A 16343-nucleotide genomic window follows, 5' to 3' on the forward strand; every position below is an offset into this window, starting at 1 on the left:
AGCTTAATTGCTGATACATTTTCTTGAAAGGAGTGTGAAACATGTTGCACGCTGACAATCAATCCAAAGCACAAAAGGATTAGAATAGAGGGAGAGTAGACGAAGAACAGTGGGGGGGGGGGGGGGGGGAACCTCCGTAAAATATGTCAGCTTGCAACCTCCGTAATGGAACTAACGGGTCCAAGTATGATTATTTGGTCGGGTTCAGTACCTCAGGTATCTTTCTGATATTTTGGAAACTTGAGATACGAAAGTTTAGAATGATGAAAATGTCAAATACTGTACGGACGATTTTTCCTAAAAAGTTTATCGAAACCTCCAATAAAAATTTAGGAAAATTGGTCCAAATTGTACCTAAATTATCTCACTTTAATTTTAGAAACTTGAGGTACGAAAGTTTAGAATGATGAAAATATAAGGTACTGTACGGACGATTTTTCCTAAAAAGTTTATCGAGGCCCCCAATAAAAATTTAGGAAAATTGGTCCAAATTGTACCTAAATTATCTCACTTTATAAACTTCAGTACATCAAGTTTCAGAAATGTCAGAATGGTAACCTGAGATTCGTACCCCGGTCGAATATATGTACCTGTACCTGGAGATCAAAGCTCCAGAGACATAGTAAAAAGTGTGTCCAATAGAAAACCCATAGGCATGCGCTTATTATTTCTACTAATAATATTGAAGTGGTCAACACCACTCCCAACAGCTAATCCCTAGAGCAATCCTGATCCTCCGAACACAAACACTGTGGATGAACTTGGGTGCAATCAAGGTGCAACCTCTCCCTAACAACCACTGGCGGATCTACATATATCATGGGGTGGGCTCAAGCCCGCCCGTACATTTTGAAGAAAAAAAAAATTCTATATATAGTGTCAACAAAATGTTGTCGCCTTGATGTTAAAGCCCACCCGAAAATAATTAGGAATAGGTTTTCAGTCTCCTCTCCGTCATTTTCATCACTAATCAGCGATTAAGTCCTCGTTTTCTTCTTCACTCTGGTTTCTCACTCTCGTTATCATAGCTAGTAAACCACTGCTTCTTCTCTTCCAAATACTCTTGCCTCCCGATAATAATACAGAATGATATTTCTTACATTTGTGCATAGTTGTAAAGAAAAAAAATTTGGGCTTCGCCCAAAAGAAGACACTTGAATATGTAGCCCACCCTAAATTTGAATCCTAGATCCGCCACTGCTAACAACCACAGGTTCCCCCAGCCGAAGCTGCACCAAAGCAACTCCCACAATTATGCCCAGAATCAAAAGCATAAACAACACCATGCAGACATGGGCAATCCTTCATAATTGAACTCCTGAATTCTTCGTAGCACCTCGCTATAGATCTTGAGCTTATGTCATTGGTGGCGAGGCTGTGCCTGCAACGAAAGCGCGATGGCTCTGCTTCCGTAGCTCTCTAAGTCCTCCTTGATTGCCATTAGAGCTAGAGAAAAAAAGGTGAATATGGCTTTGGATTTGAAGCTAGTGATGGGAGAATATGCAGTGATCGAGCAATAATGAGATAGGAGAATTCTGGAGTGAAAAATTGAGAAGAAGAAGAAGAAGACAAGGTCCAAGCGAAAATTAGGAGAAAGAGAGAGAGTGGGGTGCCTTTCATTCAGATATGAAGCCGGCGGTGCCATTGAGATATCTGAGAGTGAGGGGTTGTTGGTGACCAAAATTGTGAGAGAGATTAGTTGCAGTGGGCGTAATTTCTAATTTATCAGAGCCTAAAATTGACATTTAGTTCTTAAATAGGGTGAGTGGGAATTAAAATCTCTTGCTAGGTTAAGTGGGAGTATATTGGCCTAAATTTGGGCATTAGGTCAAGACCTCTAAAGGTAAAATATGGGGAGTGAAATTCACACTTCTTCTGTCATTGTTTGGTCAAAATTCTAATAAAAAAAAATAAAAAAAATTTTAAGTTAGTATTTAAGTTATCAAAAAATAAAACATGGAGTGTGGATTGTAAAATGGGGAGTATTCACACTCCCCTAAAATATTTCCTAGTGCTTCAATAATGAAGTTGCTCTACATATATAATTCATTCCACTTACCAATTAAAATATAAAAACAATTTTAATGCTATTTCACTAGTATATTGAAGGAATAAAAAGAAATTTCTGATTACCAAACTGCAACTCCATACAAATCAGAAGATGTTCAATACATTATGATGCTTTGGCTATTAGGTCAATGAATCCAGGAGATTAAGATATAGGAAGTGATAAATTAGGATCATGTTACAAATACTAGAATGAATTACAGCATTTAGTATCGGTGCTTGGTAGAGTAATCCTTGGGAGCAATCACCAGACCATGCACGCCCCTTCCCTGCACCACGGTACACTGTCTCCATAATGTCAATGAACTCTTGCTTATCCTTGAGAGCCCAGTTAAGCTTGATGTTGTTAATGTTCCTGGTGCCAAGGTCAATCATAATGTCCTTGTTTCTAAAAAAGAACGCGACCGTGGATGAGTCATACGTACAGCTCATATAAAGCAAGAACATATCTCCATTTGAGTAATGCGTACATATAAAAGTAGAAACCCAGAAATTGATTAACAAAATGAAAAAAGAAACAAGTCTAGCCAGGCCGAGCTTCAATAACTGCTGAGTGCCTACCAAGTGCTTCACAAAATGAATGACCGAGTATTAGAATTACTCCTGCCACCTTATTCGAGTCCGTAGAACCCACATCGCTACCATCAACCCATCAAACCAATTTGTCATTCAAGAGCAACCACTGATGCTTGCACTTCATCCATATGCATGCAAGTTGTCATCCCAATCACGGTTGAATCATATGATGACAACGCGTTGCTCCTCAGCCAGAATGGCCTGGTCTATTGGCTACTAAAAATTCAAAAACACAAACTTACAAATACATAGTCATATTCAATCTTAATTTCTATTACTGACTCATCAAGTTTAGAGAAGATGAATCAAACTAAAATCCTCCACTTAAAATACCATGGGCTCCCCTTCACCATCCACTTAAAATATTCATGCACATGCTTGAAGGCGAACAAGATGTGATTAATCCCCTCTAGTGGAACCACCGTAATTCGAGATTAGTCAAGTGGACCATCTTTTAGGAGCCACAACCCCTTCATTGTGTTAATTAGCAAATCCTTCTAGTAGAGTTTATTAGGCCACCACTTCCCCACTAAGAACCACCGGTACAGTTTCTTCCATCTCTCTTTTGGGATCACCACCACGTACTACGCTTTTGTCCCACAGCGCCATCTTCCTTGAGAAAGTCTTAGTTACCATCTCCTCCATAGATCTGAATAAATCAGGAAATAATCTCCAACCCATAGTCGTGTTTGAGGGTAACCAGTGCTAATGGCGTATGCAACAACCACATACTTGGGTTTCTCTTGCCCAAGCTGAACGATGGGTGACCTCTCACTTCTTTCACAAAGCCCTAGAGAGGAGAGAACTTAGCTAGCATTAAATAATTGATATTTACTTTAGGGTTGAGATGGGTTGGTCGGAGTTGAAATACTATGTTAACTAAATTAGACAAAACAAATAATAGTAGAAAAACAAAAAAACAAAAATAAAATTAGGGTTTTGATTTTTGGTTTTGAAAATCAAATAAGAAAAAAGACTAGCTCTAAGAACTACTTCTCACCACTAGACAATGACTACACCTATGATGTATTTACTAATATGTTTCTTCTCATTTAGATATCTTTACTCAAGTTAAGCCAATGATGTGTTGAACTTAACCTACCTTTTATACTTGATATGTACGTTAAGTGCATGATGTGTGCATCCTAACTTAGCTTCTGACATGAAACCTAGAGTGATGTTCTCGCACAGCTCTCACATAGAAGTCATTAAGATAAAAAAAATGTTGCGAATAAAGCTAGGAAATGTTGATAATGACGATAATGATGTTGTTCTTATCTACCTAGATATTGGTTCATAAGAATGGGGCTCAAGTCATTCAATTGCTACTCTAAAATGCAAGCAAATTGGGATGATCATACACACACTCATACCTATATAACCTAGCATGCATTCTAATGTTGCACACCTTCAATAAATATACATACAAAGTTAATCAATGGTAAAAGAATAAACCAATAAATTTTTGAAATCATGAAAACATGTTATGTAAATGCCAACATCATAGTTTACATCATGTCTAGGGCTTAAATTAGTAGCCCCTAGCTAACTAAAGAAAATTAGTTACTCATAAAGTTTGGAACACATAAAAAGAAGACATGAGTTTTGAAGAGAGGAAAAGATGAAAGAAAATAGGGTTGACAATCGATCATCAAGGGGCTGAGATTGATCACAAACAGAGCTTCGGGTTCTACTTCTTCTCCTTGAGTTGCTTCAATGGTTTTTTGCTTCTCTTGTGTGTTTTAAAGTTTGATTCTGACATCCAAGGGCCTTTTATTTTGTTCCAAGACTCTTCTAGTTTGTTTCCTTATCGATCTCTAACTCCTTGTTTCAAGGAAAAGTCATAATGCAATTTTCTAATTGGTTTGGCAACAATTGACATCACTCTTCTAATGAAAGCTTGCCGAGTCATTAATTTTGCTTAGTAAATCTCCATCTTTTTAGCAGCCTCATGGATTAAGCAATCCTCTGTCCATCAAGAATCCTTATTACATCAGCATTCCACGCAATTTTCATTTTTTAGCATCATTTTCCTATTTACTTCGGAAAACCTAATAACCACAAAAACAAATAAATGATCTAAAATTAAAATAAACTAACAAAGGAAATATAGGGTTAAATAATAAAAATATGCCCCTATCATATTTACATTAGTGTGGTCTACTTTTTTTTGAATATATCAATTCATCACTGATTATAATATATTCATCACAAGCCAGAATAGGTCGTTACATACCCTTCCACTGGCATTTAAGGGCATATACAGACAAGAAGATAGTGATAGTACCCACGGTGGTACATAGAAATAGACCTACTCATTAGACAATCAAATACGTAGAGGTAGTGGGGACCCTCCACTGATACTACGCCGGAGGCAATAGAAATCTAGGTTCATAATACAAAGAAATTTATTGTAATTAGACAAAGGATAAAAATATAGGATTGGGCTTAGGGCCAAAAAACCCCAGTCCAACATATCCAGATCAAAGAAACTCCAAAGGAAAACCCACTCAAAAGGCCCAGCAGGCTGGGCTTGGCTCCAGCCCAGCATCCATCTCCAACCCTGAACCTCGCGCAATTCTAGCATAGCTACGCATGACGTCGCTTCGTTGTGATCCCTGCCTCCACGGAACAGACCCGTTATGACCCAACACACCGCAGAGCACACCACCTGCCTCACAATGAACCCTGCAAACCTACGCTGCCGCCGATTTTGAACTCAAAACCCTGCAACCATCGTCAGTCGAAGAAGCCAAAATCAAGGCCCACTGAACCTGCAACTCAAAGCCACCAGAACCCGAGATGCGACACCAGAGACAGAAAGCGAAAAACCAGCTTGCAAAAAACCCCTGAGCGGCCCCCGCATAAGAGTTCTCCGACTGGTTGTATCAATCCCCAAGGCCACCACCGAATGAAGAGCGATCGTTCAACAATCGCCGCTGGTTTTACTTAGGGTTTTGGGATGAGAGCAATAGTGCTCTCGATTGTTTATCAATTATCCTTATCCTAGTGTGGTCTACTTGATATTGATTTCGCACAAGGTATTTAGCAATTTTGAATGATGGAAAGAAATTAAGATGTGAGTTGGTTTGAGTCTTTTAATTTTCAAATTTTCAATGGCGTCGAAAAGAGATAGAGCTAGATGGATGAGTTTCAACTGAAGAAATTAAGAAGAGAATTTGGTTTGAGCGTTTGTCTGTGAATTAGTGAGATGCTTTTGGGTGTGAAAAATCACACACATGCTAATCTATGTATGGTAGAACTAGTTAATAGCCATTAGAAACTTTTCACATCAATTAAAATCTAAAACAATAACCAATATGGTACCAATGGACACATTAAGTAAGTTATAATTATATAATACATATCTAGTTCGGTTTGGGTATTATCGATTTGTTCAATTAAAGAACAAAAAATTGACGCCAGAGGAGCTTGTTGGGTTTCCAGTATCGACTGGCCGGTTCAATCTAGTTATAGTTCCTCCACCACAGTTCGGTATGGTTTCAAAAGGTTTTCGATTTTTCGGTACACAAAAATCCACCGCTAAGAAGTACTAAAAATTTAGTTTTATTAATATGCTTAGTCTCCAACCAAGTCCACTACTCACAACTCATCATCACAACACACTAACATATAAAATTGATTAATTGAACATGATAAAAGTAAATGAGAGGAAGGGAGCTAATGAGTCCGTTGAGGCTCAAAGACTAAGCTAGCATGTAAGGACTTCTTTATGATTCGCCACTGTTTGATGTGTGTAAAAAAGCATCTTCAAAATAATACGCCAAGTGTAGAAAAGAGGTGGAGAAGTCGTGGAGAGATGGTAGCTAGTGATCACGACACCAAGCGGCAGTTTAGGGACTCGTGACCGGCTCAAGTTCCACTGATATCTTAGCAGTCACAAGTAAAAGATATTAGTACAAAGTGTCTGGTCGAACATATACAAACTAGTACCATCAAAAGGTTTCCGAGAAATTACATTTTTAATGGTAAGTCGCCAAGGACTTCCTTGCTTTCACGAACTTGCTTTCAAGTGTCAAATACTCTGCACTCGCTAGTGTCGAATACTCTGAAACCCTTCTTGCACGAACCCTCATAGAGAGAAGGAGCCTGAAAACTCTAGTTCCCAAAAACCTCAGAAAGTTGACACTCTAACCCGATTTCCCTTAAACTACACCGCTAAAGCCTTAGATCCGGGTCTTTCAAGCCAAACCGCACACCCACCATTGTCAATCCGCAAACCCATTCCTCGGAGAAAACCAACCCACAAACCTATAAAAACAAAATCCCATAACAGGAAGGGATTGAGAATCTTCGGTCCGAGAATGCCACAGCCACACCAGACCATTGAAATCCCCAAGTCCACCTAGCTCAAAAGCACACCCCATCGCCACTAATCCACTGATCCACCAAGAAGCAAACACCACCGACATCGTTTAAATCTCATAACACAGTGCCTCAACAACATATAGTACGACGAGACCGCCACATCAAATGTGTTATAGGACCACAGCAAGCCCCAAGACCCATCAAAGGAGGCACCAAAACCTTACGACACAAATGGAGAGATAACTCAACCACCCTCCCGCCAAAGACCAATAAAAACCTGAATTACACGAGAACAAACGATGGGCAGATTCCGAAAATACAAGGAAATTGATAAAATGATAGTAGAAAATATGAAATATTAAAAAAAAAATATTTGTTAAAATTTTAAAGCGAAATAAATCAATTACACCCCTACTTACCAAGTTGTGCATACAGCACAAGAGCACCATGGAATATAATAGAAATATAAAACAATATACAGTATTCAAAAAAAGAAAAAAGAAAAAAGAATTAATGGTAAGTGTGTGTGACCTTGTGTTATAGGAGCAGCCCCAGAGTAGGGGAGTTTGGAAGTGGAAAGTTTGATCGGGGAAGTAATGCAAATTTTGTGGATCGTAAAAGACGCATGTTTCGGCATCTAGGATGGCTGGTTGGTCTCACCTATAAATCCTCATCAAAGCGATTGGCAGATGCCAACCCGGCTCTGCCTCCGCCTCAACTCAGGCCGCCGGTGGCTATGTTGGACGCTGTTCAGGAGATCGCTATTTACATCCACCGCTTCCACAATCTCGATCTTTTCCAACAAGGGTCCCCTCCCTGCTCCTCCTCCTCCTCCTCATTTCCCATTTCCAAAATTTGAATTTCAACCCCCAATTTTTCTTTATTTTTTTGTTTCAATTTTGCTGCAGATGGTACCAAATTAAGATCACCATGAGATGGGAGGACAGTGACTTTATGGGCACTCCAGCAAGAGTTGTTCAATATGAAGGTACCATCTTGAAATGACATTTGTTTGCGGAGCTTAAGTTCTTGTCTTTTTGCTTACTATTTCAGTCAAAACTGAGATCATAAAAGTACCCATCTAGGTTTTGTGTATATAAAGTATGGACATTGCTGCCTGGTGGTTGTTTTTGTATAAAAAGTTCAAACCTTTGGTCTTATTGTATCTCAAATTGCACTTGAAATTTTGATATGTGTCCATCAATCAATATTGAAAACTGGTTGCTAAGATTATTTTGTGGAAGCATAAACTTTACGTGCTACTTTTCACTGGTTTGTTTGAGTGGATGCATAAGGATTGACGGTGTAAAGTTGAAATTCTGCTTGACATACCTGGGTTTAGCTATCACTTTGCAACTGATAAATGTAGCTTGTCCTTATGGTTTTATAAACAGGCCTCGGCATAAATAATTAGTGAGAAAAGGAGAAGAAATGAATAGAATGGTTCAACATATAGATCAGTTGATAGCTGCTTTTTAGTACTGCCACTCATGTGATGGACTCGTAGATAGTATGTACATGATTAAGTTTTTCTCTGATTCTTGTTATTAGGCAGAGATAAATGTTATGCTTCAGTCAACTATAAATTTAATAAGCTTGTCCTGCACTCAACTGATATCTGTTTCAAAAATTAAGAGGGAAGATCTTTGAAATAATTAAATGGTTTGACTGGCAGCTCCTGATCTTGGTTCTGATGATGTATATGGAGTATGGAGGATAGATGATACAGACAACAGCTTCTCAACTCAGCCTTTTCGTATCAAATATGCAAGGCAGGACGTCTTTTTATCAATCATGATATCGTTCAATATGTCTCTTGCTGGAAATGAGGTTATCTCTCTTTCACTCTGTGTGCCTCTATGTAATGCTCATGTGTGGGTGGGTGTGACATGCTAAGTAATAAATCGTCTACAAGGAATTTATTCAAGATGATAGTGTTGGTTATGCTATGTGAGAAGTAGCCTTAATTTCATCTTGGTTTTTCTTTTCTTTGAATAGTAATTGGTGCCAATCTACATGTACAAATCCTTGGCTAGGTATCTTAATGATATTAGTGTATTTTTCACTAAAATTTGCATTACTATTGCCTAACAGGACATGATTAGTTCAATTTTGTAAAAAAAGAAAGAAAAAAAGAAAAAAGGAAAATAAAAAAATTAGTAAAGGTAAAAGAATCCTGATTTTAAAAGAAATTAAATTTTCAATGATTGTTTTTTATGATTTCGGACTTCCCCTCCCACCCCCAGTGTATGTAGTAATGTTCATAAATTTTGATGTTAATGGGGTATATACTTTTCAGGGTCTATCCTCATCTGCTGTTCTTTTGAAGTTTGAGCTTATGCATGCCCCCATATCGGGAAATAGGTGAGTTCACATAATTCATATTCTTTTCTTGCATGCCTTATGATTCACAAATTGAAAGTGATGTCATTACTTGCATGGGACAAGTTGCAGGTCTGACTTGCAGGCAGCTCTGGATGCTAATCCTGCCGCTGTCCATGAATTTCGAATTCCTCCTAAAGCTCTTTTGGGTTTGCATTCATATTGCCCTGTTCATTTTGATGCGTTCCATTCAGTGCTTGTTGATGTTAGTATACACATCAGTCTACTAAAAGCTCCTTACAAACATCAATCGAAGGTATCCAGGTTTGTCACATATTCATCTAGTCTCTCAACTGGTTTAGAATTTCTGGAAAGTTAGTAGTTTTCTAAAGATATTGAAACTATTTCTTGTCTGTAAAACTTTTGCTGTATTAACTTTGGTAATTTGATTTCTTTCAGTGATTGTAGCATTGCTGAAGGTGTTGGGGGAGAAACCTCTGAGTCAAATCAAGTATGTTTCACATTGAATTCTACGAGACATTTCTCTTGGCACTTTGGAAAACTAAATATTATTCAATTTAGAATCTTTGCCATCTATTCTTCTCTTTTTCTCTCATTCTTTAGATAATGTGTTTTTGATCAATACGTTGGCTATTCCCATATTGCTTTTCCAGGCCTTTACATACTACCAGGACAAAAAAAAAAAAAGGCAACTGTGTGCCTTTCTGCGCATGTTATGTTTTATATTATAGCTCATGCGTTTGATTGTGTATGCATTGCTGTTTCAAATTTGGACTTCATGGCAGCATAAAGTACAACCAAATTTACATTACAGTGTCCCTAATTTGTTCAATAATCTAGGGTTATTTATGATATGAACCTCGAGAGAGACTTGAAGCATTGCTTCATGCTAGATCAGGATGCCATTAGTACAAGGCCTCCACATAATGCTAGAGCACACAGACATGGCATATGGGGTGAAACAGCAGTAATATGGGGATGACATGGATTTAGAAAATACCATGTTATCTTGAAATTAGGATATGGTAGAAAAGAACACATTTCTTTTCTGCAAAGGTGATATTAATATAGAAAAAATAAGACTAAACTTTGTTTGTTGGAGGTTAAGAAAATTGTTGGCTGCTGTTTTACCCTTTAGGTACTAACCGAAGTACTTCATCTGCTTTTGGATAACAGTGATTACATAAAAACGCTCTTCATAGAAACTAGAGTTTAGAAAGAGATCTACCCAGATTGTCTGCTATCTTGAACTAAGCTTTGTCTGCTATCTTTAACTAAGCTCTTTCTTGGTTTGTTTTGTTTCAGTCTGGGGAGGCTTTGTTTTGTTTCTTGTTCCTGTCTTTCTTTCTGAAATTTCTTCTTCTTCAGTCAAATTGTCATTTTTTATATGTTTAGAGTGAGAATTGAATGCATCTTATGCTGCAGTTTTATTTTGGATGCATTAGAGTCCTTTATACAATACTTGAACATCTTATTAGCTTGCTATTCACAATGCTTTAGTCCTCAAGATGACTGAACTTGTATTTATTTCTTTGGCAATATGAATTAATGGTTTATATCTCATTTTCCATCTCTCTTGAAGTACTGTTCTATCATGTGCTAAAAGTTGAAAATTTGTGATTGACTAGGAAGCAGGTCAAGTAGCTAGTGCAGACTCTAATGGCATCATGCTTCTTAAATCATTGTTAGCTGCTCGTAGCATAGTGCTTGAAGAGCTCCAGACACTGAGCAAGGCTCTTGACCAAGAAATTGATTTGACTGATTTTATTTCTAAAATGGATAATACGAATGATTCTTTCCTGCAAGAAAATTTGGTTGCAGCAGATGACAAAGTTTCAGGACAAGGCAAGCCACAAAATGGTCTTGAGGTCCTTGCTTAATTCATACAGCATAATCTTGATATATTTATTTGAAGTTTCTGTGGTTTTAACATTAACATTTTTACTAAACTTCATCTATTTTTTTATTTCATAGAAAGCAAATGGCGCATCAGATTCTAGAACTGGTGAATTGCCACGATCTATATCAAGGGGTGCCATACTGAATTCTTTTAATTCATTGGGAGATCAAGTTTTATATCTCTGGAATACTTTTTTGCAATTCCACAGGTTTGCTTTTGTCTGATACCATTACAATTATCTTCACTGTTTGATAGTTATATTGAAATACACACACCATTTTTACACAAGTTAGAGCGTCCCTGTGGTTAGGGTAATACTCAATGCTGCTTATGTGGTTTAGAAAAGCTAATAACATCACCTCTTTGGTTTTCATTTTTGACAATCTTGGTCAAGAGTACACCGTTTTTTACCCATAGAAATGGTCATATGTATTATGAACACAATGCAAACAACTTTAAGCATATCCGTGATTATAGTTAGACTAATGATTGCCTCTTGATCTAGTCTGATAAATGAACGCTTAGATCAAAATTTTTTGAAGAGTGTGTGTTTAAGTTGTGTGAGACAACTTAAACAACACAGTATCTGTTCCTTGGGTGTCATATGCTTGGAAGAGTGTGTGTTTGAATTTCATGGAAGTCTTGAGTTCCATTGAAGAAAAATTTCTTGGGATGGACCTGCTGCAGTATGGATATGATTAATTAACTATTCGTATACCCTGTACATAAAAAGAAAATTAGCTCCTTTGATTTATTTTTCAGATCATCTGTGCTTGTTTGTATGGTGATATTTATTCATTACAGGTTTAACAAAACGAAGATACTGGAATACTTGCGTGACACATGGGCTAAAGATAGAAGAGCTGAATGGTCAATATGGATGGTTTACTCTAAGGTTGAGATGCCTCATCACTATCTAAATAGCGGGTTTGATGAGTCTTCCAATAGTGGTGGCCATAGGAGAGCTCCAAGTTTGTGGAAGCTGAATGATGATGTAAGTATTCAGTATTCACATGATTTGAAAAGGCAATCAAAAAATATGTCCAACATGTTTCAGTAAAATATATGGGTTAGGGCTTCACATAATTTATTGCCAGTTGGCAGAGTACTTGTGACCAAATATAGATTCTTCAATGCATGTTTCATGGACCTGATTTTGTTGTCTACAGCCTGCACAGATTGCAGCTACCCGTGCTGAGCTTCATAGACGAAGTATTGCACAAATGAAGGTGAGCATTTGCAGTTTTGCTTTCACATCAAACCCCATGTTATGGTTTTTAAATTTGGAATTTATTGTTGTAATTAGGAGCTAGTCTTGTTTTCTTAAATGCAGATTAACAATCGATCAATTCAAGACTTGCATATATTTGGAGATCCATCAAGCATTCCTATTGTTATTGTGGAGCGTGTCTTGAATGCACCTAGGCGTACTAATAGTGAAAATTCTTACTTGAGACATTTGGATGTGTTAAATGCTCCTGGCTTGCAAAGTGTATATGGGTCAGAATCTGTAAACAAGCAATCTGGCTATAGCTCCTCAAAGAAAGGCCGTGTTTTGAAGATTGTTGTCTTTGTGCATGGCTTTCAGGCTAGTTTTCCTCTCTTACAGCTTCCATGAAGTTATATATTTCACTGGTTTTTCTGTTCTTTCTTTGCAACCTGCTCTGATAGTTTCATTTTGTAAACAGTTTCTATTATGGAAGTTCTTTTGATAAAACAGTTTCTATTATGGATGTTCTTTTGATAAAACACTAATGATGCAGCTTACTTTAATTAGGCATGATGCCAATCTAGGAGAAAACTTGACAAGTATTTGTAGTGACATATTTTTACAAATTTTCTGAACTTTCTATAGATGATGCTCATATGTTTTGGTTATGTTATGCAGCTGTATTTTTGCTCCTAAAGGGTGTGAAACGTTTGTAGTTTATTGATCTATGGATTAAAATACTTATTGTTGGTCATTCATGTTTCTCTGCTACTGTACACCTTTTTACCAGTTCAGTTGATGGAACAGCTTTTTGAGTCTACTGATATGCACTTTGTACTGCATTGTTATATAAGATAGAGGATAAGTGGATACTTATTAAAATTCTCATACTTCAGGGGCATCATCTGGATTTACGGCTCATTCGAAATCAATGGCTTTTGGTAGATCCCAAGGCAGAGTTTCTAATGTCAGAGGCAAACGAAGACAAAACATCCAGTGATTTCAGAGAAATGGGACAGAGGTTAGCTCAGGAAGTTATTACTTTCCTTAAGAAGAAAATGGATAAAGCTTCAAGATCTGGAAGCTTAGCGGATATTAAGCTTAGCTTTGTGGGACATTCTATTGGAAATGTCATAATAAGAACGGCACTAACAGGTAATGAAATCTTGGATTTCATGTTCTTGGATTTCATGTTTTGCCTTATTTCCAGTTGGTGTGAGATATCGTCCATTGTTTTTGCAGAGGCTATGATGGAGCCATACCTTAGATACCTACACGTATATGTTTCTATATCGGGTCCGCACTTGGGGTATCTATACAGTTCAAACTCTTTATTTAACTCTGGGCTGTGGCTTTTGAAGAAGCTCAAGAACACTCAATGCATTCATCAACTTACTTTCACAGATGATCCAGACCTCCAAAATACATTCTTTTACCAGCTCTGTAAGGTAATGAAAGAAATCTTTGGAGTATACTTTCTGTTTTGGAGTATAAATTGTTTTATTTTCTGAAAGATACTGTGGCTCAACCGTTGGATGGTTGCCTCATGACTTCACAAGTGTTAGTCATCTTGGGAAAAGAAATCAAATCTGTGAATCTGGCTTTTAGTTTTTGCATTCTGGGGAGGTATATGAAGGAACAAAATAGTGAATTGAGGAATCAAAGCTCGAACACAGAGAATCAGGCTTACTCAATACAATATGGGGCAGTTCAAATAAACCTAATTATGGCACGTTTCACAAAAATCAGAAGAGGGTCAAAGAAATTTTGACAAATGTGTCTTTTTAATTTGTAAGTTCTAAATAGTTGTATTTTTTTTTTCTCTCGCAGAAGAAGACGCTAGAAAATTTCAAGCATATAATCCTGTTATCTTCACCACAGGTATCTTTCTCTCTCTTCCCTTCCCTACGGATTTGTTGAAAACAAATATTTACTTGATGAAATTGGCAACTTACCTAATAGAATCTTATATGGTTGTATCTCTCTGCTGTTTGTCTTCAAGCCTAATACACTGTGTGAGAACCTACAATCACTAACAACCCCTGTCTTTACTTTTGTCATCCACAACCCATTGAATTCAATCCACACTGAAATAAATAAAAACTTGTTGCCAATCAAAAACCTTCGCTGATGTAAGCATCACTCTATGGAGTCAGCACTTTCAAAGCTTCTGTAATTCATTTTTTTTTTTTCAATACTTAATAACTATGCTAGGATTTTGACATTTATAACAGTGAATCTCGTCCTGTCTTAGGTGTGAGGCTTACTCCTTACTCAACCTACAGGCACCACACCACCTTTCTCATTTATTTACTCTGATGTCTCGTAGTCACTTTTCAAGTTTGATGAATCATGCTGTGATTTATTTAGGCCACAATGGAATACGTAGAATGTCATGAACTTTGTAGGATTCATATTCCAATTATAGTAATTTTATTCTCTCATGATTGTTTTAGTGGTTCAAATGTCACTAATCTTTGTTATTACTCCCATGGGAAGTGTATTACTTAACAATTAGTTAATAATCTTTCCCCCTGCTGTTATTAATTGGCCGTGTTTCCCAGGATGGTTATGTTCCTTACCATTCTGCCAGAATAGATATGTGCCAAGCTGCTTCATTAGACTTTTCCAAAAGGGGCAAAGTTTTTTTGGAAATGCTGAACGACTGCTTGGACCAAATACGGTCTCCTCGCTTGGAGAATCGAGTGTTCATGCGCTGTGACGTCAACTTTGACACCTCTTCATATGGAAAGAACTTGAACACATTCATCGGAAGGGCCGCCCATATTGATTTTTTGGAATCTGACATTTTTGCAAGATTCCTCATGTGGTCTTTCCCAGACCTATTTCGGTAATACCTGTTGCCATCAACTTGTCTTCTTCTCTAGCCTACCCCTTAGTTGGGAATCTCCCTCCTTCAAATCAAGGACCAACTGAGGAGGGTCTTCGGAGGTGGAGTATTCAACAGCGGCCCTGCCCTTTTGCACATCGAGGATGAGCTGCTTGAAGACATCAACCATTGTACATTATCAGCTTAGAAAACTGAACTCATTTTGCAGGTAGAAATTGTACTTGTTTAGCTGAATGTGAAGTTCCTAGAAGTGGCCACCAGCTGTGTGGCTTGTGCTTACCCGAAGGTTGATAATCAAGGTCTCCCTGTAGTGAATGTTTTAGAGGCTGTAATTGTTCTTTTTCTTCCTTATATTATAGGATAGTTAGATTCTGTGATTACGGTTATCCTGTATTCTAAGCAGACAATAGAGGTCGGAATGGTTTTAGTGTGCAGTAATAATATTTGATGGTCTTTTTTTACCAATTTCCACTATGATATAATCAATGAGATTCATTTCCGACTATGACAGACCAGAAGAAACTCACGAGATTCTTGCTATACCAAAATGACATAACGGAAGAAAAACAAAGTGGGTTTTTTTTGTTTTGTTTGAATTGAATAACTAAGATGCCGTCCTGAATTGACAAAAATACGGATTTGAGTTACCAATTAGATTAAACACTAATTAAACAATTAATTTCCCAACACAATGAGTAGAAATGAATTCACAGGTGTTACTTTGACATTTACTCCTTGTGGAGAAGTTTGATCATGTAATCCCGCACCATCACGGATCTGTAGTTTGGGACAAATGATAGTACAAGAGTTTTTGATTTTCTTCTAACAGAATAGCTACTGATACGAACATGTGGTACTTCAAGACTCTCTGAATAATGAACACTTTTAGTGTATCATGTAGTCCTATGTATCCGTAGTCAAGAACAAGATATAGTATGAGAATTTTAAGGATGCAGCTATTTCCACCCTACTATTTTTTTTGTTCACCTTAGTTGCTCATTACACCCTACATTTTAATTTCAATTATTAAATTAACTTATGGTAACCCATTTCTATTTCCAAGAAGA

The 16343-nt window shown here is 37.3% G+C and overlaps 1 protein-coding gene across 1 annotated transcript; it reads left to right on the forward strand.

Annotated features, from left to right (window-relative positions):
- The first annotated feature begins 7465 nt into the window (after positions 1-7465).
- LOC112177050 (protein FAM135B) lies at positions 7466-15747 on the forward strand. The gene is made up of 15 exons (XM_024315231.2): positions 7466-7779; positions 7881-7960; positions 8648-8802; positions 9272-9336; positions 9427-9618; positions 9754-9805; positions 10944-11183; positions 11290-11423; positions 12020-12209; positions 12385-12444; positions 12549-12803; positions 13322-13580; positions 13668-13873; positions 14256-14306; positions 14990-15747. The coding sequence occupies exons 1-15, from the start codon at positions 7598-7600 to the stop codon at positions 15278-15280; spliced, it is 2412 nt and encodes an 803-aa protein (XP_024170999.1). The 5' UTR covers positions 7466-7597; the 3' UTR covers positions 15281-15747.
- Positions 15748-16343: the final 596 nt, after the last annotated feature.

The sequence above is a fragment of the Rosa chinensis genome, chromosome 7 (assembly GCF_002994745.2).
Source record: "Rosa chinensis cultivar Old Blush chromosome 7, RchiOBHm-V2, whole genome shotgun sequence".
In the NCBI taxonomy this organism is placed as follows: domain Eukaryota; kingdom Viridiplantae; phylum Streptophyta; class Magnoliopsida; order Rosales; family Rosaceae; genus Rosa; species Rosa chinensis.